The sequence below is a fragment of the Danio rerio genome, chromosome 3 (assembly GCF_052040795.2).
Source record: "Danio rerio strain M-AB ecotype USA chromosome 3, GRCz13ab, whole genome shotgun sequence".
Lineage (NCBI taxonomy): Eukaryota > Metazoa > Chordata > Actinopteri > Cypriniformes > Danionidae > Danio > Danio rerio.
This window is the reverse complement of record NC_141023.1, coordinates 12207550-12234266: the sequence shown is the minus strand read 5'-3', so window position 1 is coordinate 12234266 and position 26717 is coordinate 12207550. Positions and strand designations below refer to the sequence as shown.

The following is a 26717-nucleotide window of genomic DNA, read 5'->3' as shown; positions in this document are numbered from 1 at the left end:
TAAATGAACGAGGTAAGTGGAAAAAAACACAAAATTTTAGTAACTTTAGCATGCCGCAACCCATGCCAAAGTCAAATTTATGCATATAAAATATATTTTCCCACCAACAAAATTGTGGCTGGTGAAAATGGTGAGTGACTAGTCACGGTGGAAAACTACTAGTGACAGTGGCTGGTGATCAGAAAAGTTAATGTCAAGCCTTGATTACAGCAGTGGTCCCCAACCATGGATCAGTTGATACCTGGCCTCTCAAGAAATGATCCATTTTGTATATTATCTGAGTCTGAACAATCTTTTATTTTGAACAATCTTTTATTTTGAAAAATCTTTTATTTTGGAAAATGACCGTATTCTCTCTGTTAAATTTGAGTGCCCAAATTTAAGCCACAAGCAGCAAAATAAGTAAGAATCAGACGTCTTTGGAAAGTTTTTTTTGCTAAGGGAAAAGGCCCAGGGAAGGACCCACAAATTGCCAAAGTATGGATCCGGAACCTATTTGTCAACAAATCTGGTGAATCCAGCATGTCTGTGCAAGAAGATCAACTGCTGTAGATCGCACATTACGACAGGTTTAGGGGCCGTTCACATGTCACGTCTTTTTCGTGCACAAGTTAATTATTTTTCTATTGAGGCGTGTGGCTTGCACATGCATATTTATGTGCAGCTTGTGCACGCATATTGCCATATTGGGGCGCACCCAGTTCAAAACATTTCAGCTTTTTAATGCTACGAGTGCACAGCGAGTCATGTGACAACAACTAACAGATCACCTTCAGTCAAACACAGAACATCCTAACACTGGGGATGCTCATTTCAGTTAATTTTGCCAACCGACAACAGCCACTCGTTAACTAAATATTAATGGTTAACTCCTCAGATTATCATGTAATTGAAAAAAAATTAATGTCTATTTTGTGTCTGACACATTAAATATTGCATTTTATTTAAATTTAACATGCGAACATATGTAAACAACATATGGGAAACACCTATACACTCTCGCATTCACACACACACACACACACACACACACACACACACACACACACACTCATACACTACGGCCAATTTAGTTTATTAAACTCACCTATAGCACATGTGTTTGGAGTGTGGGGGAAAACAAAGCACCTAAAGGAAACCCATGCCAACATGGGGAGAACATGCAAAGTCCACACAGAAATGCCACCTGACCCTTCTGGGACTCGAACCAGCAATCTTCTTGCTGTGAGGCGACAGTGCTAACCACTAAGCCACCGTTCCACCTACTAATATATTGTAAATGTTTAATATATTGCTCAGACTCACTCTACTCCCCTTCCTGTTTCAGCTCATATGTCAAGATCTCCATCAAATATCACCAAAATGCTAAACAATGTCAAGTCAAGCAAAACACACTGTATTTTGGTTGGCGATTTGAGTAGACGTTTACACACATAAATATGCCATGCAACACTCCTCGGGTTTCCCAACCAAAAGTGCTTCAGTTCACATTTTACACTCTTGTCTTCCTCACTGTCTGCAGTAAACAGATCCTCACAGACTCTCCTGTCTGTAGGAAATACATGGTGTTTGTTTGGGAAATGTGGCTGAACTAATCCATTAAGCTTGACCAGCACTCGGCGGAGCGCTGCAGATCCTCATGTCACGTCTCAGATGTTCAGATGTTTTTGTATCTTCTTCTCAAACACCGGGGGTCGAGGGGTCGCTGACCTCAAAACACAGAGGATCTTCACAGACACTCAGCGGCTGGACATTTGCGTATACGTTTCATGTTCGCCGAGGTGGTTTAGGTGAAGGCTTTGGTTCACCCCGAAATGAAACCTCTTGTCATCGTTTACTTCAATCTCGTATGGCTTTCCGTTGAGCACAAAAGAAGATGTTTTGAAGAATGCTGAAGACCAGACAGTTCACGGTAGCCATAATATGAAAAAACGCTATTGAAGTCATTAGCTGTCATCGGTTGTCTGTTTTCTTTTCTTTCTTTTTTTTGGGTGAACTGTTGCTTTTATCTTTATTTATTTTTGTAGTTTACACTAGTGCGTATTTGTTTATTCATTCTTTCATTCATTTATTTTCCTATAGCTTAGACCTTATTTATCAGGGGTCGACACAGCGGAATGAACCGCCAACTATTCCAGCATATGTTTTACACAGTGGATGCCCTTCCAGCTGCAATCCAGTACTGAGAAACACCCATACACTCTTGCATTCACACACACACACACACATACACTACAACCAATTTAGCTTATTCAAATCACCTATAGCGCATGTGTTTGGACGGTGGGGAAAACGGAGCACTCGGAGGAAACCCAAGCAAACACAGGAAGAATATGCATACTCCACACAGAAATGCCAACTGGCCCTGCCAGGGCCCGAATCAAGGATCTTCTTGCTGTAAAGGTTGATTGTTAACTACTGTTAACCCTCTTTTTTGTTTAAAAAATGCTAAAGTTTTGTTACGTTTACGCCTGGCATCCACACTGAAATAAATTACATTTTAAACCAACTTGAAACATTTATTTATTACAGCTACTTTTTTTTTGGTTTTCTCTAAGTATAATTTATATTTGGTTCAAACTATGAAATTTAATTTAATCTAAATCAAAAATATTTATTGTCGTCAAGAAAAAAAGGACATTCGCACAAAGTAAGACTATTGTTTAATATAGAGACACTAAATATATGTATTTTTACTGTAGTCTTTTTGAACTTTAGATCAAAGTATAATCATGCTTTGGACCATCCTAAAAAGTATCCTCATTTGGTAAAGCATAATGATAAATTAATTGTTGTAATAGCGAACGTTTGAATTAGAATTTAAAATGCCACAGCCATATCACCCTGCAGCCCAAGACTGGTTACTCACTGAAGCTAAGCAGGGCTGAGCCTGGTCAGTACCTAGATGGGAGACCACATGGCAAAACTAGGTTGGTGTTGGAAGTGGTGTTAGAGAGGCCAGCAGGGGGTGCTCAAACTGTGGTCTGTGTGGGTCCTAACCAAGCGGCAACCTCCCGCTCTCTCAGGAAGCCAATACGGAAGTAACTAAAACTGCAATTCATCCGAAATTCCGCTAGTCGTGGCCGCTCCTGGCTCCAAAACAGAGCAAATTTCAATTGAGCCCACTGTTAGAATGGCCAACTTTACAGCAGAAAAAAAAGGTGTTTACAGCCTGGTACAAAAAAAGATTTTGGTTAATACAGCTAATATTACCCTTCATGACAACTGTGAGGGGGGTGAATTTTTTTTATAACTCATCCGTTTCCTTTATATTAAGTTTGCATAATTAAGGGCGTGGCCACTTGAGTGACAGCTGGGTCTCGTTGGTCGCCGTCACGTCACCTCAGCTGAATCCTGCAGATTAGCCACTGAACTCGGCGTATTTATCGCATTTCTGTGTTGTTTTATGTGGCTTTACACAGTCGACTGCCTTTTGGACTTGTTTCCTACAATTATTTGATGGCATGTCATGCTGAGTGCACTTAATTGTGCTCACAAACCATTCACGTGGCCTCCGTTTCCCATGTGAGTAAAGTTATATACTTATATACCATCTCTATACATGTATTTGTTTTATTTAAGATAATTTATCGTTTATATTTATATTTAGAGCTGTAATACACTCCAGAATCTGACGAATTGATTAGCTGTAGGCTCTAGAATAGTCATCTGAAGCGTTGTCATACAGTGTTATGCTGGATTTCATCAATAGTCTTGCATTTACTAACACAGACTATATCAGAAGTGTTTGGATGTAATTCGCGTTTTCCTCCTGTTGAGAAACGTCATAAGAACAATGTTTAGTGGCTCAATGTATTACAGCAGTGTTTTTAAAAGACTAAACACTTTATTGATATAGTGTACAACCAAGCACATGTGGTCAGAATACAAACGAGTCACAGGTGGTAAAGTATTAAGCGTTCTCCCAAAGTAAAGTGTGTCTGAACCAGGTCCAAGCAAAATGCAGCATGCGTCTGTAGCTCCGCCCACTCTCCGCCTCTTTGCCCTTGTTTGGTATCCCGCCGTGGGTGTGATGACGCGCGAACAAAATGGCGACGGTTGGCCGCGCCTACTTGTGGCTTCTTTTGCGCTCTTTAGAAACCTATGGGTGACGTCACGGATACTACGTCCATATATTTTACAGTCTATGGTCCTAACGCCCCAGTAAAGTAAATGGAACACTATACTCTCTGTCAGCGCTATCTTTTGGTTATGTTTTTTGTGGCCTAATTCCCTCTAAACCATCATGGCCTTCAATCATCCCTATCCACTGAATTGGCTTTTTCACTGTCTCTCCATGCCACCGATAGCTGGTGTGTGGTGAGCACTTTGGCGTTGTCCTGTGGCTGCCGTTGCATCATCCAAGTGGATGCTGCACACTGGTGGTGGTGTGGAGAGACCCACCTCGTGATTGTGAAGCACTTTGGGTGTATGGCCATGCATAAATACCATTACATTTAAACGTTTTGTTTTTCCATATGTAAAATAGTGTTTTTTTGTTAAAAGTCTCCCATCATTTCGTTAAAATCTTAGTTAATTAAATTATAATGTGTTTTAATGTTTATAATAGTGCACATGTATCTATTTTTTATCATTTTAGATTAAGCCCCCCATGGACCAGTGTTGAGAATTAGCAAGTCTGCTAAAACACTTAAACAAATGCATTTGGTTGTCCAGTGTTATTGTGATGTCCATGTCAAAATCAGTAATAATAATAACAATAATAATAATAATAATAATAACAACAACAATAATAATAATAATAATAGTAGCATTAGTAATATTAATACTAATTATACTAATACTAATTACCTTGGTTGCCAGATATGCAGTTTAAAAAAAAAAATTATATTATAAAACTAATAAAGGATGATAATAATAATAAAAATTATAAAGGATGGCAAATCTGAGCTTGTATACTTTATACATGTTTTTTTGTTAACTTGTAGTTTTATTACCTTTTCAAATAACATACTGTAAGTGTGTACATATTTTTAATTACATTGAAATTACACATGGAGGTGGAAACATGGAGGTGTTGACAATTTTTAAGAATATATTAGTAAAAAAACATACTTTATTGAAAAATAGATGTATAGTATATTTTACAAATAATTACAGTGAACCTAAAGTAGCACTGAAATAAATTTTAAAGTTGGAAGACATTGTACTTTGGGTCGTCACGATGGCACAGTGGGTAGAACGTTTACATGCTCTCCCCTTGATCGCGTGGGCTTCCTCCGGGTGCTCCGGTTTTCCTCACAGTCCAAAGACATGTGGTTTGATGAATTGGGTAAATTAAAAGTGTATGGGTGTTTCCCAGTGATGGGTTGCAGCTGGAGGGCATCCACTGCGTAAAACATATGCTGGATAAGTTGATTGTTCATTCCACTGTGGCAACCCCTGGTTAATAAAGGGACTAAGCTGGAAATAAATTAAATAAATAAAAGTCATTGTACTTTTAATTAAATGGAGGCTAAAAAAATCCTGCCATTTTTCTATGTTAAATAGCAAACGTTTTAATTAAAATGTCCATTATTTGATGTTTTTGCAATAGCTTTACAAGGTTTTATAGCTATAATCCAGAATTAAAGTGTAAAAAATGTCTTTCAAGTTTCACAGGATGTCATGTTGGTATTTATATATTTTATAAAAAAAAATTATTTTATTTTTTATATTTGTATTAACTTACAACAAAAATGTTAATGCAACTCTTGTTCTAATATAGTCTTATTCTCATTTTGTACCTTAAAATGCACTGATAAAAAAACCTCAAATGTGAAAAATAGTTAGATGTTTTTAACATTAATATAAATTCATAAATTTTATTTACAAAAATCAGAATTATTTCACTTTTTCGTAGTAAAATGTTGAATAATCCAATGCTTAATCACTTTTTTAACAATTCTGTATATTATTTTTGTTGTATTGCTTTGCAAAAATTGGCAACGTTTGTTTTACAGCATGAAGAAGACTCAACTTCAGCCTTCATATCTCGTTTAATCTCAGACCCCTCTAGAAGAAACAGCAGAGACAATAAAGAGATCACTCATGTTTCTTCTTTCCTACAGGAGCGTCTCCACTTAATGTGTCTCTGTGTGTGTTTCATTGGCGTATTAGAGCGAGACCGAGCTGCAAACCAACAAAAGAAAAGGAAGCCAAAAAGTTCCTTTAATCTGCATGTTTATAGTTGTTCTTCAGCAGCGTGTTTGAGGAAAGTCCCTCAGCTTTGTTTCTTATTCTTGCTCCGTCGAGACTGATTAGAGGCCAGAAGATTGGGTTACCTGATGTCCTCCTTGTGTCTCTAACTGCGGCTTCAATCTTGTTTTTTTAGGGAAGCACGCTGAGGAAGAGGAAGATGTATGAGGAGTTCCTCAGCAAGGTGTCTATACTCGGTAAGTCAAGAGATTTCAGTCTGTAAAAGCACACACGCAGCTCAATTAATAAACACAACAAAAAGGAAAATGGCCAAATCATTTGTCAAACGGTTCTTGTGGGAAAGGATTACATTAAATAAAGAGAATAATGAGCTATCATCACTTTGCAATAAGATCTCAGTTGCTGGTGTTAGTTATCATAGCATATCATAACATTTATAAATCCTTAAATATTAAGAAATAAAAGTGCCATGTTATGTTTTGCATCTGCATTATTGTAATGTGTCGTACAAATCAATATTTTTAATATAGAAATACTATTGAAGTCAGAATTATTAGCCCCCCTGTACATTTCTGTTTAACAAAGGGAAGATTATTAACACATTTTTAGACATAATAGTTTTAATATCGAATTTCTAATAACTGATTTATTTTACACATGCCTTAATGACAGTGTCATTAAACTGTCAATTAAAGTGCATAATTTTTGACCAGATACTTTTTAAAATATGAGTATTCAGCTTAAAGTGACATTTAAAGGCTTAATTAGGTTAATTAGGCAGGTTAGGGTAATTAGGCAAGTCATTGTATAATAATGGTTTGTTCTGTTGACAACGGAACAAATATTGCTTAAAGGGGCTAATAATTTTGTCCTTAAAATAGTGTTTAAAAAATAAAAAACTGCTTTTATTGCAGCTAAAATAAAACAAATAAGACTTTCTCCAGAAGAAAAATATTATTAGACATACTGTAAAAATTTCCTTGCTCTGTTAAACACAATTTGGGAAATATTTAAAAAAAAAAATCACAGGAGGGCGAATAATTGTGACTTCAACTTTATTGTTCATTACTTTTTTAAATATGTGGATTACAATTGTCAATAAATGAAATCTCATTGTAAAAAGTTATTTTGTAATTTACTGTATAAGAACTGTTTACCGGAACAAAATTCTACACTATTTGTGTGGACTGATGCTTAAAAAACTTAGTCATACCAAAAATCCTAAACAAAATTAATTCTAAAAAGCTTTAATGCAAATTCTATGCACAGCAAGTTTATTTTTTTAGACATCATGTGCTGGTGTTTTGGAAATCAAAAAAAACATTCTTACCTAAAGATTTCAATACTATAGAAACGGTTATACAGTTGAAGTCAGAATTTTTAGCGCCCCTTTGAATTTTTGTTCATTTTTAAATATTTCCTAAATGATGTTTAACAGAACAGAGACATTTTTACAGTATGTCTGATAATATTTTTTCTTCTAGAGAAAGTCTTATTTGTTTTATTTCGACTAGAATAAAAGCAATTTTAAGTTCTTTTTTTATTTTTTATGTAAGGTCAAATTATTAGTTCCTTCAAGCTACATATTTTTTTGATAGTCTACAGTACAAACCATCATTATACAATAACTTGTCTAATTACCCTAACCTGGCTAATTAACCTAGTTAAGTTGTTTAGAAATGTGTTAAAAAAATCTCTCTGTTAAACAGAAATTGGAGAAAAAATAAATAGGCCGGCTAATAATTCAGGGGGCTAATAATTCTGACTTCAACTGTATATCTTTTGGTCCAAGTCATGTACTATCATATATTTTTTGTTGTCGTTTTTTTAAATGTATCTTTTCTGAACCTTGTTTATTTATCACATTGTTTTGCTTAGTTATAGATAGTCTATTTTTATAATTAATTTATTGCTTTTTTACCCATCAACCAGCAATTGAATATATTAAATCAATATGATGTCAGGCAGCATACATTGTTTTGTTTTGCTTAAAATTAATAGAAGTGATTGAGACTGGAAGTTTTTTGCTATTTCTGCGGAGGATTTTGGTAAAAGTCTGAGGATAACTAAAACCTTAATATATGAAATAAAAAGTAATACCTTTTTAACTCTTATTTAATGTTTAAAATGCAAATCCAATTACATTCACTTTATTTGGTAAACAAAAGCAAGTCTCTCATATAATATCTCTACCTATACAGAAAATATGACTGTACAAACTGCATTGTACATAAATCTGATTAACATTTTTATATTAGTCAATAATATTACTTTAATTAATTAAAAAAACTAAATAAATACAGATTTACACACATTTACTCAAGTAAATAAACAGAATTAATGATGGCTTAAAATCTGCGGAAAATCTAGGGAGTTCTGCGCGCGCAAATTCCGTGTGGGCCTAGTCATGCTGCACTTATGTGTGAAGTCAGGTGGATAGGACATGGACAATTTTTAGTCAATGAAAAAAGTTATTTTAATTATTCTAAAATCCCTCAGCCAAAGTCTGTCATCACAGTGGTTCATTATTACCTCCAGAACTGCCTTGAGTATCTGTGCTCAAAAATGTCTCTCACCTCCAAAATCCACTATTGTTTGTCAACATTGTCTTCTGAGGTGCAAGTCATTTATTATATAAGAAAAAGACAGAGCTTCTCCTACAATAGCAAATTCTGCTATTCGATATTGGGCAGCAGTTTATCAGGTGACAGTTTGTTTCTTTTTGACTTATTGTTGTCACGTTAAGCGTGATAAAAACAGAACAAAAACAGGAACAAAAAGGGTATGGATCCAAGTGCAGATTTAATATTAAATAGTGCGGTAACAGTGAACAAAATCCAAAATCCAAAGTGCAAAGTAACAAAATAACATACAAACAACAAAACAAGAAACTAAAACAGATTAAACACGAACTAGACTTAAGCAAGATACAAGAACGAGATCAAGAACAACATACCAAAGCTGACATGATAGACAAACGACGCAGTAACAAACAGAGGTGGAATGGTAATATATAGTCCAGGTAATCAACGGAGATTGGAGACAGCTGTGGTTGAAATCAGTGTAGATGACAGACCGGGTGTGTGCACGAAAGAATGTATGGAAATGTAGTCTTTTTGGGCGCTGTAGTTTTACTCAGTGTCCATTGAACTACAGCGCCCTCAGGTGGTCACTGACAGTCATGACAATTGTATAGAAACATTGCATTATTACTGAATCTTTTATACGATTTTCCAGTGTTGTGCAACAAATTAATTAACATTTTTGCATGGAAACCTTTGAGAACCACTGCTGTTTAACAACTCAGGACCTCTGTAGTCAAAAATCTTTCAAGAGAATCCATTAGTAACTGAAGATTGTGTTGCTGAATTTTAATGAGCCTCTTTAAAACTTGAGTTGCACTGTAAAAAAAGAATCTGTAAGTTATTAGTTTTTCATATTTTAGGATTTATCTTTTTATTTTCTTAATTTTCCCCATTTATTTATTCTTTTAAATAGCATTATGGGAGATATATCTTTCCTTCAACAACTTTTAACCTTAACAAGTTCAAAACAGTGACTTTTATTAACATTGTAATAGTTTAAAATGATATACTCTATTGTCTGTGTTGGTTTTGTACATTATGCTACAAACACCTTGTAATAAACTGCCAGTACACTTGCTGTTATTTTACAGACGTATTTCTCTTTTCTTATACATTATATTATTTGAAATTACTAAAATGTCAATAAAGTCACTTTGTTAAACTGTAGAGATAAATTTTCAACATCAAAAGTCGACAGAGCAGTGATCAACATCCCATAATGCAATTCAGAACCGTAAATAAATGAAAAACACTTGTGAATCACAGAATTCGGAAACTGTTTACAGTGTACGCTTATTTTTAAGATCGTAGTGTTGATTGACAGACACCTCTGCAGCATGAAACGTCCACACTTACATTCCAGCGGTTTTGTTTGGCGAGCGAGAGACAAAGAGGAGCACCATTAGGATGGTCAGTTGAGCGCTGACCCCTCGTCCTTCAGCACCCTGAGGTCACTCCTCGCTCTAAATGGGGTTATTAAATGGCTGAACAAACACACTCCTCCTCTGGGTTTCCTCTGTTTTTCTTTCTCCCTGTTTCACAGCCCTGTCACAACCTGTCTTCAAACGATCCGCTCTCTCGCTCTTCAGACCTCTTTTCTTCACTCTTCTTCTCGCCTCTGTTTTTGTTTGCATAAGACTTTTTTTTTGGAGATTGTGGTGAAATCTCTGCTGTTTCATAAATACTTGGCACGTTTCGTGGTTTGTGAGGTCTTGGCACTTGTAAGGTCTTACAAAGAAATGCTTAAGAGTCATATTTTATATATTTATAGGCTTGGAATGTCATTGAAACTTTTGGGTGGACTTTTGAATATGATTTGAGTAGTATGCAGTCATCTCGCAACCACATTACAACTCGCTTACAACCATTTAGAATGAGAGATAATGAATATTCAAATTATAATAGTTCTGGCTTGTGAAAAAAACCATTGTAACAGTATAATTGACTTTAATTCATTTTATTTAAAATATGTGTAATCAGATAAAGCAGATAAATAAATTAAAATGTATGCATTTAATACACATATGTAATAGGGCTGGATGATACAGCAAACAAAAGTCACAATATCATGTTTCATATCATTCGATATTGATATTTATTGAATATTTTTTTAACAGTTCATTTAGGAATGTTAGTTTTTTTACCACTTTATTTCAGTTAATCAACATTACTAAGGCAAATAGTTTTAATAGTCAAAAACAAAAAAATAAACAGTGTCTTATAATAAAATAAACAAAAAAACAAAAACTTGATAAAACATTACAAAGTGTGTGCATTGGTAAAGCGTAAATACTGAACAATCAAAGCAAACATTAGGGCAGAGCAACATCTGTACGATTTTAATAATAGTGGTACAGTAAACTTCAAACTCTGATAATCAAATCTGAGCTTTTAAATAAAGGAACCAACCATCATTATTCAAATACGTGTTGCAACATTACAAATTGAGAATTTGTATGACTACATTACTCCTATGCTAAAAAATCTTTAATATGGGGTGCTAGTGGCTGGGATACACAAGAAAAGAAACCAAAAAGCCGCTCTGGCGACACTCTTTCATCTTTTTTTATTTACAATCTCCTCAAAGATGCTTGTGACAGCACTTGATTTCTTGTGTGTAATTCTGACCTGAGCGATGAACAACCCAATCCGAGTCCGTTCACATGTTGCGTCTAAAAGAATGTGAAAATTGTGAAAACTGCACGGTGCATAGTGTCATTCACCATTTTCAATTCACATTTCGCTCGCGCTCTGCTGGTGTGTCTCGTAACTAGTTGCTTTCTCAGAGGATGACAAACGGACTAAACTATTGCTACGGTTCTGATACACATTTTATTTATAGAGAAAATGAAAAAGCACTGCAGCAATGGTTTGTTATTCGAAATAACATTTGAATGTTATTTAAAATGGGCGAATCAGTGGTGCAATAGGTAGTGCCTACTCACAGCAAGAAGGTAGCTGGGTCGCTGGTTCGAGCCTCGGCTCAGTTATATATATTTATATATATATATATATATATATATATATATATATATATATATATATATATATATATATATATATATTCATAATTGTAATATAATTATATATTATAATAGATAATATAATATAGAAAATTGTATCGTCACATTCCAATAAAAAAGAATTATTAGCAATAATTAGCAAATATGTATTTACTGTACCGAAAAAAAACAAAAATGAAAAATTTTATCTAATTCATCTAAATATTTCATATATATTCATCCATTAATTTATTTTCTTTTCAGCTTAGTCCCTTTATTAATCAGGGGTCACCACAGCGGAATGAACCACCTTTGATATATATAATACTTTTATTGGGGAAACGAATATTCAGTATTCAAAAATTTAATCATGATATTAATTTATGTTTTCTCAAACTGAAAAAAAAAAGTGTCATAGATGGCCTACATTTATATTAATGCTTTATCACCCAGAGACATATTTTAGTTTTTTGTTTTTACATTAAAATATCCTTAAAGTCTAAGGTGCTAACCCTGACACACACTTTACACAGTTTTTTTCTGGGTTGACGCATGAGATGTTGGTTTTGCTCTGGCTGATGGCTCAGGTTACGACTGAAGCAGGTGGACGTCTGCCCGGCCGTGAGGATGTCTTAGCCAGCCTGATAAAGTGACCATTAGTCTGGGGCATGCAGACAGGCCGGCCCCAACACACACACACACTTAACACACACTGTTCTGAGGTCAGATCTGAGAATGAATGATGATCTGCTACTGTCCTTCGCAGGGATGATGGGAAATGAAGAGCAACTAACGTCAGATGCATCGCTTATTAAATTCATCTCAGATTTATTTGTTTAGCACATTTGGTGATGCATATAGATTCAAAACACACCATAAATCCAAACAGTAAAATTAATTCAGTTAATTAAGCTACAAATAGTCATCACGACAAAAGTTATTAATTTGCTTTAACTTAATTTAATAAGTTTATTAAACTTTAATAAGTTAATTAGGTTTCAACTACATTTTTTAAGTTAAACAAAGTTTAACTTCGTAGTTTGAGTCTGTTTGATTGATGTGGTGTAAGTTGAGATGACAAGAAAAGTTCATTTGACTCAACTAAAATATTTAAGGCTGCAAGATTTTTAACAGTGTAATTTCAGTCAAATATATAGATGAAAGTTCATTGAACTTAATAGAAAAAAGTTAAGTGAATTCAAAATTTTATTGTATTAAGCTGAACTTAAATCTATTAAGAAAAACAAATCTAGTTTCCAGAATCCATTTATTCATCATTCATTTTAGTCATCTTATTTGTAAGGGGTTGCCACAGCCATGGGCGGATTTAGTGATTTTGGCGCCCTAAGCAGTTCCAGCCGTGGAGCCCAAATCCTGAAATGCACCATTTCTACTTTTATTTAATATTTATTTATATTGCTTTATATCAATCGATCTCTTTTAAATTAATGCAATCTCTACGTTTTAAATGGTTAGTTTTCTTAAAATCTAGAACTAATAGAAATATACTCTCAACTAAATGTTTTCAAGCTGCGAAGGAGAAACAATTTTTAAAAGACAATAAAAACCTAAAGTTGGTTTGAGGCGATCAATATGACAACTAAAAGAAAATTAAAAATGGCTAAGACCGACTTTAATGTAAACCCACTCCAACGTGGGGAGAACAAACAAACTCCACACAGAAATGCCAACTGGCTTTGCCGGGACTCAAACCAGAGACCTTCTTGTCCAGCATCCAAATAAGCAATAAATGCTTAAAAAGTGTTATTGTGCATAGTCCATAGTCTTTAATGTTGTGTTGGGCTTCTGTTATATTCATTCATAGGGTTATTAATATGACTGTGGTGATGAGCAAAGTTGAGGATTAGCTGAAAAATCTTCAAGCCTGTATATATCGTGTAGAGTGCCTATAGAAAATAATCATACCCTGTGAACATCTATAGCTTTACCCTGCTTTTTAAAGACCTTCAGTATACAGTTGTTTGAAGATACAGGTTAGAAGAAGCTATGAAAAAAAACATTTTAAAGGCTGGAAATGTTATTTGTAATGTGATTTGATTTTAGGCTGTATGACCAATAAAGACATTATTTTAAAGCGGTATGCTGATTTTCTTTAGGCGCTCTATGTGAATCGTTTTTTTTTTATCATTTTTTTATAATTATGGAATATAAATAATCATAATGAAAAAATATTGGGAAAAAAGTAGTTTTATTAATTCTACAGAGTTTTACATTTTCATTGAATAAACCCAAATGGTTTCCAGCTTAAAGTGCCTTCAGTGGTGAACTTGTGGTGAAATTCTGGGTGTTATGGTTTGCAGCCGGAGATGTCCAGAGGGTTTTGGTGTGTTCGTGTGTGGTACAGCTCTGTGATGGATGCTGGACGCTGGGAAGTGTTTCTGGAATGTGCTGGGTATTGAATGATGGCAGGTTTTTTTTTTTCTTTCTTGCTAGTCTGTGAGCAACAGAAGCTCATCCAGTTTCAGGTCTATGCTGCATATATATCTCCAGGAAGTTCATCATAAGTCTTGGTGTCTTTCCGATTAGTCAGTTTATTTATGAAAGCATTAGTCTGAGCCTCTGATGTCACGCCCACTGCTCACTCATGGAGCACCGGATGTGGGGGGGGGGACTGTTCTCTGGAAAGGGTCTATAAAAACATCCAACTGTGGATGTTTGTGTTGGAGTTTTAACTTTTTCTATAAAAGTTTTGTTATTTTCTCTCAAAGTCTTATTATTCTAATGCATTTCCAATGATTTCAGATTTACGCTTGTCTCAGTATATTGATGAAAAAATTCTGCCAATAATGGTATCCAATATATCACATGTAAGGGTCCGCTCTTTTGAGCAATTCCATGCATATGTCAACCTTTCCATGAATAAATTAAGTTTTCACCAAAATAGCAAAACCCCATAGGTCCTTGTTGCATTTTGTGTTTACAATACTGTAAAAATACTCAATATTATCTCTGTCAGTGTTTTCAAACTATTATAATTGATTTACCAAAGTCACACAAGAGTCAATCTGTCACATCCATAACAAAGAGGTGTCACATCCATAACCAAGCTTTTCCCAAAATAAATGACAAAATAACATTTAATTTTAAAATTAAATTTAATTAAAAAAGAATTTCGAGAGGATCACGTGCTTATGATTCACCACGGCTGGTCCCGCATTAGCTATCACATGATTTACCATTCAGATTAATCCAAACGTTCATAAATAACCAGATTTTCTTACCTTAGTCGTCTTCGTTGGGAAGAATCCCCCTATCCACCCCTACTCTTCCCCCTCTTTCATATTAATCTAGAATAGGGTGGCATGGTGACTCAGTGGTTAGCACTGTTGCCTCACTGCAAGAAGGTGGCTGGTTTGAGTCCCAACTGAGCCAGTTGGCGTTTCTGTGTGGAGTTTGCATGTTCTCCCCGTGTTCATGTGGGTTTCCCCCAGGTGCTCTGGTTTCCCCCACACTCCAAAGACATGTGGTATAAGTCAATCTAATAAACCAAATTTGCACTGTATATGAGTGTTTTAGTACTGGGCATTCACCACATAGACATGTACTGGTGTGGTTGGCGATACATTCCATCATGGTGATCTTCAATACTTAAGGAATAGGTCGAATGAACGAATTCAGGGGAGTTCTTGAAACCTACAGTTGAAGTCAGAATTATTAGCCCCCCTTTGAAATTGTTGTTCTTTTTAAAAAAAATTCCCAAATGATGTTTAACAGAGCAAGAATTTTTTGCAGTATGTCTGATAATATTTTTTTTTCTTTTGGAAAAAGTCTTATTTCTTTTATTTCAGCTAGAATAAAAGCAGTTTTTATTTTTTTAAACCATTTTAAGGTCAAAATTATTAGCCTCTTTAAGCTATATATTTTCTTCAATAGTCCAGTACAGAAAAAAAAAAACATTGTTATAAAATAACTTGCCTAATTACCCTAACCTGCCTAGTTAACCTAGTTATGCCTTTAAATGTCACTGTAAGCTAAATACTAGTGTCTTGAAGAATATCTGGTCAAATATTTGTTATTGTCATCATGGCGAAGTCAAAATAAATCAGTTATTAGAAATGAGTTATTAAAACTATTATGTTTAGAAATGTGTTGAAAAAAATCTTCTCTCCGTTAAACAGAAATTGAGAAAAAAATAAACAGGGGCTAATAATTCAAGGGAGCTAATAATTCTGACTTCAACTGAACTTGAGCGCAGGGTTCTCTTCCAGGACTGCATGCCAAACATGGTTCTGTAGGTGGGATCTGGGCTCCTTTGTGACATCTGTGACATAGTCCAATTGAGCCACTTGTTGTAGCTCTTGAAAAGATTTTCAGTTTTGGACTCGTTGGAGTGGACTTTACGATTTGTAACTTTGTAGATATGTTTTAGGCCCAAACATACACACTACTCACTGACAAAATAAAATAAAAATAAAAAATGAATAAAAATAGGGCCTCTTAAAATTGTACTGCCATTTTTTGGTCAATTTGAGCAAGTAGAAAATATGTAAGGGTGCTTTTGCTATAGCATCTTTTTTTTTTGCATCCGAGACCTTGAGAAAAACAAATTTATTACATTACAACTGTGACTATTATATATTAAGGAAAGGGGCAAAACAGATTGCATTTAAAGCATGAAACAGAAGTACTGTACTTACAGAAGTACTGTTCTTACAGAAGTACTGTAAGAAGTACTACACAAGTCTAAATGAAAACATACTGCATGATGTACTGTAAATGATGCCGATTGATTTTAGATTTTGTTGTTGATGAGAGGAAGTACAGTAATTTAGTGTCATTTTCATTAAAAGAGTGAATTCTGATTTCAACAATGCATGTTTGTGTGTTGTTACAGAATCGCTGGATAAGTGGGAGAGGCTGACGGTGGCTGATGCTCTGGAGCCTGTGCAGTTTGAAGACGGAGAGAAGATCGTAGTGCAGGGAGAGCCAGGAGATGATTTCTTCATCATAACAGAGGTGTGTGTGTGTGTGTGTGTGTGTGTGTGTGTGTGTGTGTGTGTGTGTGTGTGTGTGTGTGTGTGTGTGTGTGTGTGTGTGTGTGTGTGTGTGTGTGTGTGTGTGTGTGTGTGTGTGTGTGTGTGTGTTTGTGTGTGCAACTTTTCTACTCCTTTAGCTACTTTTCTACATTTTAACCATAGTAGATGCTAAAAATGATTAATTTAAAACAAAATATGTTTGAAAGTCCACTCTACAATCCTAATAATAGTTCCACAGATGAACTAAATCATTGGATTATTTTTTTTTTACAATCAATAAACAATAAAATCATAGATAGCCGATCAGATTGCAACATGCTTTAAAACAGATTGAAGCACACACTTATAATCTACAGAGAAATATTGTGAATAAATGTGGATGCAATATGTTTTTTGTTGTTATCTACACTGAAAAAATATCTGTAAATTTGCAGTTGTCTGTATTTTGTGGTTTGCCTTTTTATTTTTCCATGTAATTATGCTTTTGAATTGCATTATGGGATCTTTTTTTCAACAAATTTTAACCCCGAAAATGTCCAAAAAAAGTGTTTTCTTTTTATGTTTTTTTAATAGTTTAAAGTGATATATCATCTATGTTGGAGTTATAAAATAAGCTAATATATTGTAATTAATTGCCGGTATATCTTCTGTTATTTTACAGACTTATTTTTCTTTTCTTATACATAATATCATTTTAAACTACTAAAATGTCAATAAAAGTCACTTTGTTATACTGTAAGGTTGAATTTTCAACATCAAAACTCTGCAGAGCAGAGGTCAACATCCCATAATACAAATCACAACCGTAAATAAACTGAAAACAGAATCACAAAATACAGAAACTGTTGATTAACAGATATTTTTACAGTGTATATAGGCATCATTTTTATGGCTCATTTTATTTGAGTGGTACAGTTTGTTAAAGTACAGTACGGTATGCATTTATGTCCATTTCTACTGTCAGAAGTACCACCGTACCACTTTTTGGGACCTAACAGAGAAGTAGAGTACCAAACCAGTGTATAAATAGCCCATATGGCTTTCTTCTTTGAGCAAGAATGACATCGATCACTTCTTGATGATGATGATGATGATAAAAAAATCTTTATTTATCACATACACTTTTACATGTAGCGACATTAGACCCCTCCGACCATACACAAAAATCACACATTTCAGAGGAAGACCAGTCAGATGAGAGGTAGCATAGTAAATAGGAAATAAGATACATTGAGGAAAAGCGAGGCAAAAAAAGACCCTCCTAGACTGTCCTTAAAGAAGGGCAGTGTGAGATCATGGGGGAAACAAGCACATAACCACATAGACTTAAACATAACGTCGCAACATGGGATGTGGAGTTCTTTTTCAACATATTACACCATGTCTACCAAGTAGGGGGTATTGTTGGCAGTGGAAATGCAAGCCTGTTTAAGGTGATCTGTTCTGAACCATACTGTACTGCACTGTACTGAACCATACATCTCAGTGGAAATGAGGCATTAGAACCCAGTATTTGTTCCTTCAGTTGACCATCTTTGCAAGGCAAGCGCAACATTTAAACTTACACTGCACTCAGATGTAGGCGTCTGTTTATTAAAGAGAATTTCAGACCATCCTGTTGGATTCCCAGTACCATTGGAAATCTAATTTGCCGTATTTCCGCTTGTTATAATACTTGTCTGACTCTTTCCACACTCTCAAAACAGATTCAAATGAGATTTCTCTGTTGTGTAAAGTGCACCGAATTTGCTTTCTGCTTATCAACAATTTGAAGTGTTGTCTGCTTACCAAAGCTACATTAGTTCGAGGAAATAATGCAGTAAACGATACCTTAGTTGAATATAAATACAATTTAAACCATCTTATGTTTAAATATATGCTATAATGTGATTTCTTTATATGATGCATCATTGCATTTTCATTGCAACACAGGCTCATTCTGAAAACTTATGTCCGCGGACATTTCTGGAGACCACAAATTACATAACCGGAGGTACGTATGGCTGCATAATTTTTTAAAGCGAACGCTACGGGACAGTATGACGCCGTTCCTTTTGGTGCTTTCCGGCTGACCGCTTACCTCCGTGTGAAGGGCTTTCCCGCCGCAACCAGTTTGTCCAGTTAGCTCGTCGTGTATGCCAGTGGACTTGAGATGCAGAGAGGAGTTGACCACGGCGATGACCGGGTTTGAGTCCGGGGAAGAACAGTTCCAGAAATCAGGTGAGACAAAAACAGAATCCAAAAAATAAAACCAACGAGTGAACAACAGGGTGAGAATGTGGTGAAATCCGAAAACGTCAAAATCAGACGAGGGCTTTTCTTTTTCTGGATGGCTTTTGTAAACCGTCATCTGGGTTTAGGGAAGTAAGTGGGCGAGCGGGTCAATTGTTAAAATTGGTTGGATTTAGGGAAGGAGGAGGAGGGTGGGTTGGTCGATTGGCAGGTCGCCCAGTCAGTCATTCAGTCGGTCGACAACGGCCTCTGGTGGGTTCACACGAGAACAGTGCAGACGTGAACGGCACTCGCGAGAGGCATTTACGATGCGAAAAAAGCGTAAACAGCGGCCTCTCGCAGATTCACGAAAACTAAAACTGCAAAAATACGTAGCCTCCTGGACCTATTTTGTGGTCTCCAGAACCGTCCGCGGGACTAAGTTTTTAGAATGAGTCTGAGTTGCTTTAAACATTTAATATTTCTGTGCAATACACCATTCTTGGCAACACTTTATAATAACTAAACACAATAAACCCTTTATTTTACATTAGCAAATAGTTAATTCATTATTTGTTAAGCATTAACTCTACATTAATTGACGTTAGTGCTACAAATGCTGTATTCATGACTTATGAGCACAATTAATGTGCTTAATCATTGTGTTTTTACACCTTGTTCAAGATTCATTTTCATTACTAAAATGTGTATTGCGTTTTTTGCAAACCAGTCATTTAAGAATAGTTGGTGTTTTTTAAGATCATTCAGAAAGAATAAGTAAATGATTAATAAACTATTCAAATTACCATTTATATATCTGATTTTTTAGGCGTATATTAATAGTTACTAATGCTTTATTAACTCAACTCCGTCCAGTTTTGTAACCTAATCTAAAATGAGGACTATTTATACTTTATAAATGTCTTATAAGCAGAATTGTGCGATCAGTTGTCATTATCAGTACTATACCGAATATACTGTTCACACAAGTTTATCGTTGTGTGTTGTTTGTGTCCTCTCCTGCATTAGCTGATATTCTCTTTCTCTGTGTGTGTGTGCTGTCAACACCACCGAACACATTTACAGTTCTGAAACCCCTCGTGATGCTGATTCAGCATTCTTCTCATTCACTGCCAGATCTTTGAACAATATTTTGATTAACTCCACATTTATGAAGTTGTTGTGAAGTCTTGAGGGGTCTGTTTTCCCGTCTCTGTCTGTTCTCATACTTTCAGTGCTTCTTTTTTTTTCTTCCCTTCTCATTCTCTCCTTCGTGAAGGTTGCAGCACTAATATAAGCAGGCTGTTGAGTGAAGTCGTGCTCTAACCCTTCATTTGAATGTCTCTCATTCTCAGTCTGTGCTCTCCATGCTTCCACCTGTTTATTAGTAGTGGTGAATACTGTGGCAAGCATCAAACTTTGGGTTAGGGATTTGAACAAGCCCCTAAGATTACTTAATGTGTAACATACACTCTCCGGCTACTTTATTAGGTACAGGTTGGACCCCCTTTTTACTTCAGAACTGCCTTAATCCTTCGTGGCATAGATTTAACAAGGTACTGGAAATATTCCTCAGAGATTTTGCTGCATATTGACTTGATAGCATTACGCAGTTGCTGCAGTCTGAGATGATTTACACTTTATGACATGGCGCGTTATCCTGCTAGAAGTAGCCATCAGAAGATGGGTACACTGTTGTCATAAAGGGATGGACATGGTCAGGAACAATACTACGGTAGACTGTGGTGTTAACACAATGCTCATTTGGTACTAATGGGCCCAAAGTGTGCCAAGAAAATATCCCCCACACCATTACACAACCACCACCAGCCTGAACCATTGATACAAGGCAGGATGTGACGGCAAATTCTGTCCCTATCATCTGAATGTTACAGCAGAAATCGAGACTCATCAGACCAGACAACGTTTTTCCAGTCTTCTATTGTCCAATTTTGGTGAGGCTGTGCAAATTGCAGCCTCATTTTCCTGTAATTAGCTGACAGGAGTGGCTTCCGGTGTGGTCTTCTGCTGCTGTAGCCCATTTGCTTTAAGGTTGGACGTGTTGTGCTTTCAGAGATGCTCTTCTGCATACCTCGGTTGTAACAAGTGGTTATCTGAGTTACTGTTGCCTTTCTATGAGCTGTCTGGCTGATCTCCTTTGACCTCTGGCATCAACAAGGCATTTGCACCCACAGGACTGCTGCTCACTGGATATTTTTTCTTTTTCGGACCATTCTCTGTAAACCCTAGAGATGGCAGTTTCTAAAAATACTCAGACCAGCCTCTCTGGCACCAAACACCATGCCACGTTCAAAGACACTTAAATTACCTTTATTCCCCATTCTGATGCTTGTTTAAGCTGCAGCAGATCGACTTGATCATGTCTTCATGCCTAAATGTATTGAGTTCCTGCCATGTGATTGGCTGATTAGAAATTTGCGTTAACGAGCAGTTGCAAGGGTGTACCTAATAAAGTGGCCAGTGAGCGAATATGTGTGTGTTTGTTTAAGATGCTAAGATGTTTATCTCTGACAGAGATTGTGCAAATATTTCTTTTATGAACCTAAGCATCACAGTTTGAAATATAAGGTATACACGTTAAAGGGTATAAACTTTTTAGAAGCTGTTTGGATATAAACACGCTTTTTTTAAAAGAAGTCTCTTTTAAAAAATATCCTGATGTTAAAATAGAATCCAAATCCCAGTGGTTTTGAGGCCCACCGCAACATGACGTAGGAGTGCAGAATTCGCCGCCTAACAAATTAATTGATAGGCACTCATTAACATGTCCACAGAAGAGGATTTGCAAAGAAACTTTGGGATTAAAAAAAGATCTGTATTAACTCTCTGTGATCAGCTGCACCTCAATAATGAGTTTTACAAGTTTCAAACATTTTAAAGCAGAGTTTGTAAATAAGTAAAATAGATAATAAAATCGATATGTACTGGATACTGGAATAAAACTTGAATCACAGCCACAGTTTCTGCATAGTGTCATACACCAATGTTTTGAAGTACTTAACATAGCTTTGTTGCACAGAACTTTTAGATGCTTTCAGAGCCTTTTGAAGGGCTTCACTGAAACTGTAACTCACATTTTACATTGTTTAATATTTTTTAGAAGTTCCTGTTTCAAAGCTTACAGATAGATGGCTAATTTGTATGTCGTTGACACTTTTGGCACTTTTTTAGAGTATTTTCATAAGTTTTGTTTTTTCTGTAAATGATTCAATAAATACCGTACCGTGACATTCATACAGAGGTATTACCGTACCGTGAAATTCTGATATATATATTAACATGAGACCATTTTAATCTATTAGCGTACACACAGTAAACAAATTAACAACCTTTTACAATATCATCATATGGCATTTTTAAACTTTGGCACGTATCTTTTTCTACAATGTTTGCTTTACAGACATGAATGATTCCTCAGATCATGAGGCTTGTAGAGGAGACATAATGGCTTTATGATTTATGCCTGGCAGACAGAAATCCCTTAGAAAAGCCCATTGAAGGAGAGATTTGATTTTGGGTTTTGCTTGCTCAAAATGAAACATTCCTGACGTCGAGGAGCCAAAGATCACACAGGTAAAACGCTGCATTACTATCTATTAGATTTATTGTAGCGCGCAGATTGATGGTGCTCAGGTAACATCACAAGTATGTGAGACTGGGAAAGCTTTTTGTAAGAATTCTTCCTTTGGGGAACGGTATAAATCTGAGATTGATGAGCCGTATGAAGTGAATCTGGAACAAGACACACGTGTACTGAAAGGTTAGGTCTTTATTGGTGAACAATGGAAGGAGACGTGAGACAGTGTTGAGTCTGACTGAGAGGAAACATGCTGCTGTGTCCAGATGTATGTGTGTGTGTGGCTCCAGACAGACAGACAAGCACTTGCAAATGTACTTTCCAAGGCAAATATCATTAGCAATCCATTATATTATATTATATTATATTATATTATATTATATTATATTATATTATATTATATTATATTATATTATATTATATTGTATTATATTATAGTTTTGCTATTTGGTTCTTAGTTTGGGGTCAGATATATTTGTTTTAGTAACTTTTTTAACTTTTATGTCCCTTAACCCTTAATTTCTTTGATCAATTTTTTTAACCTCTTTATCATACAATATTCTGTCCTGTTCTATTTATATTTATTTATTTCTACAGCGTCAAAGCAGCCTAACATAGAAGATGATAGTAAATTGAAGTGTCAGTCCTGTTTTCAGAATTGAAGTTCAGTTTAGTTCAGTTCAATGTGGTTTATTTTTCACTGCTGAAAGTCCAAACACTGAAGAGCAAATCCATCGATGCGCAGCTCCACAAGTCCCGAACCATGCAAGCCAATGGCGACAGTGGCGAGAAACAAATTTCACCAATTGACGAAAGTGAAGGGAAAAAAACCTTGAGAGAAACCAGGCACAGTTGGGCACGACCATATCCCCTTATCCCCATATGGCCAAACTTCTTGTGCAGAGCTGCAGTCTAGGCGCCAGAGGCTGGAGAACGCTGGACATCCATTGTGGAGAAGCTGCAGGTGGGAGAGGTGTACAGACTGGCCCTTTAGGATCAATCCGGAGACTCGTCTGTCACAGCTGCTCAGGATACGGCCTGGTCCAGGATTCTGGAAACCTCGGGAATAAAAACAGACTAACATAAGCGCAGCTGCCTTTCAAATTATAATGTCTTTAGTGAAGTTTTACCGGCTCTTTTTGCCCTAAATAATGCAGACTAATATACAGATTTGTATTTCAAGAGCTTTTATGTTTTAAGTGTATTCTACTGGAAAGAGACATGTCTTTAATCTAGTTTTATACTGACAGAGTGTGTCTTCTTCCGGAACTGTGCTAGGAAGGCTGTTCCAGAGTTTAGGTGTCAGATATAAGAATCTACCGCCTACAGTTAATTTTGATATTCTGGGAATAAGCAATTGTCCAGAATTAATTGACTGTAGTGGACGTGAGAGACTAAGGGCCTACTCACACTATGCCATCCGTACCATCCTCAGGCCCGTTTCCCGGATCGTTTGAGAAGTGTGAGTGCGCTAAATCGGGCTCAAGCACGGTTCACTTGGCCGGCCCTGGCCCGGTTGGAAGAGGTGGGCCTGAGCGCGGTTCACTTGGGCGTTTGTAGTTTGAGTGCAAAACGCGCCAAAGCCCGAAACTGAAAGCGAGACGTGACTTTTAAGGGACTGTTTCATATGGATTTATTAATCATTCTTACTGTTCAGTGAATGCAAACTGCCGTAGACGCAAACCTCTCACTGCACGACAGCTGCGCACCTTCAGCAGACCTCCTCATTCCTGCAGCACGAGGGCTTTATGGTTGTTTATGAGCGCCAAAAGTGGTGGATCTGTTCGGCGAAATATCTGACTGTGTGTCCCTGCATCCCTAAGGACTGTTTGGCGAAATATTTGACTGCATGTCACTGCATATCAAACGACTGAAACGATATAACTAGAGAAATCTCTGTGATGCTGAGTGAGAGAGCGCATCTCTGAACAGCGCAGCAGCGATGACATAAGCGTGCCGAGGCCCGACTGTGGTGTGAGTGCGGGCCGTCGGGGGAGACGGGAGGGGGGGGCAAGCGTGCTTTGGCCCAGTTCGAGGCAACTGTAAAACTTAAATGGTGTTTAATAGGGAGCCAATGCAATGATGAAAGAACTTTTCTACATTATCTACTCTTCTTTTCCAATTCAGTCTTAATACTTATCTTTGATTCAGTTTGTTTCTATTCTGTTCCTTCTTCTTTTTTTTTGCTCTTGTTTTTCTGTTCATGATTTCAGTCCTGCTTTGTTTATTTATTCTACTTGCTCTGTATGTTCAGAGCTATTTTCTTCTATTTTCTGTTTGTTCACTTTGTTCTTTTTATTTAAATCTTCTGCTCATCCTAGCCCAGTTTGCATCTGTATCATCTTGTGTTCATCTGGGTCAGGGAAGAGCAGGGCAGAGAGACAGATAAAAATAAATGAAGAGTACTTTGAGCATGAGACGCGGCTCTGTTTGTCTCTCTCTCTTCCTCCGTCTTGCCTGATTCCCAGCGCGGGGTGGCCAGCGGTTCAGAGCTGGAATGCAGGCTGCAGACTTTCACACAGGGTCAGGATCAGACTCCAGACCCGAGCGAGGGAAAACCAGAGAACCACGGCTTTACACACTCAGGCTTGGGAAGGAAGTGTCATTGTTCAGCTCTGATCCCATCCCTCTATTTTCCATTCTTGTTCATCTTGACAGATACTGTGAATGAAACATCACCTTTGCTTTCACCTCTTTTACTTTTCGTGGTGTGGACCGTCTTTCACACACGCTCACACACCCTGGTCTACTTACACAGTGGATAGGAGAATCACAGAACACATATTGACAAAGTTTATGCTTTTGCGGCCATAAGCTGACATGTTTTTATAGCTTTATCTGAAATTCTGCTGTGCTGTAATTTTTGAAGCATCTTATTTAAATAGACCCTTCGAGATGTTTGGGATTCTGTGATCACTGTATTTAGTGCAAAATCAAGCAAATATTGTGGAGCTCACAATTAAATTTTTTTTTATTGCAGCAGACTTCATGCATATTTTGAGCAGTTAGGGCACTGTTCAAATTCCCATCACAAAGAGTTTCCAAGGCACCATCTCTATAGTTTCATTTAAAGAACATGTGCTTGCTGTCAATACATGCTTCTACAGGAATTTTTCGGTTACTTGTAGTTTTGGCGTTCTGTAAGCAGACGAGTGATTAATGTCAATGCAAAGAAGCGATCTTGTGGCGCAAATCTACACTGTTTATTAGCCTTGCTAAAGCATCTCTCGATAAACTCAGTTAGCCATTTAGTAACGAAACTTTAGTCATCAGGCAGACAGATTCCCCTCCTTTGACGCGAATCTGTATGCATGGTAAAGTGAACAAACTCGCGAATAAAGCAACTTTGACACATGAATAAAGCGAGTAAACTGAAATTGTTCACAAGTCTAATTACATGTGAATAGATTTTGCTATTCGCAAATAATTTGACACGTGAACGATTTGAGCCATATCTGGCGTCAACACCCCAAAAGGGCTTAAAGAGCCCATATTATGGGTTTTTGAAAATTCCCCTCCATGTAGTGTGTAACACAGCTCTAAGTGAAGTGAAGTATCCAGCTAAGGCTTAAATCTGTTAGTGTACAGTGTTTAAAACTGTTGATTCATCTATAAAAGAGTCGACTCATAGTGCTTCAAGAGTCGCCTTGATACCGAGTCATTAGGTGTTTCGCCATGACGTACGAACGAAACCAAGTTATTCACGTGCACGCGCAAACCAGGGAGATTTCAAACCTGAGGCCCCGCCCTCTGACGCAGAAACCCAGACACACACACACACACACACACACACACACACACACACACACACACACACACACACACACACACCTACAAACACACACACACACACACACACACACAAACATGCCGGTCGATTGAAGTCACACTGCAGATGGATATATTGAGTCTCTACCCAAAGATGAAACCTCAGCATTATAGCCAAGCAGTTGGAAACTTCTGGAAACTACATGCTACAAAGAATACTTCATCAGCGTTTGTTAAAGGAAGGATCAGTAAAGAGTAACTTACTGATGGACGTCAGGATGGGTTTCTTCCTCCATTTCTCAAGTGTAAGTACGTGCGATTAAAGTTGCCTCGTTGACTCTAGCTTGCAAATGTATTTAGTTGTGATTTGTTACTTGTAACCGCGTGTACTGTATCA

At 36.6% G+C, this 26717-nt stretch overlaps 1 protein-coding gene across 6 annotated transcripts in view; it reads left to right on the top strand.

Moving 5' to 3' along the window:
- prkar1b (protein kinase, cAMP-dependent, regulatory, type I, beta) overlaps positions 1-26717 on the top strand; it is a 145049-nt gene that overhangs the window by 94212 nt on the left and 24120 nt on the right. For all 6 annotated transcript variants that reach the window (XR_015480050.1, XR_015480049.1, XR_015480051.1 and 3 more), the window contains 2 exon segments: positions 6335-6395; positions 16602-16723. Coding sequence is in view for 3 of the 6 variants with exons in the window: in XM_087243345.1 (XP_087099471.1) it covers positions 6335-6395; positions 16602-16723 (183 nt within the window). In the remaining 3 variants the exon portion in view is untranslated.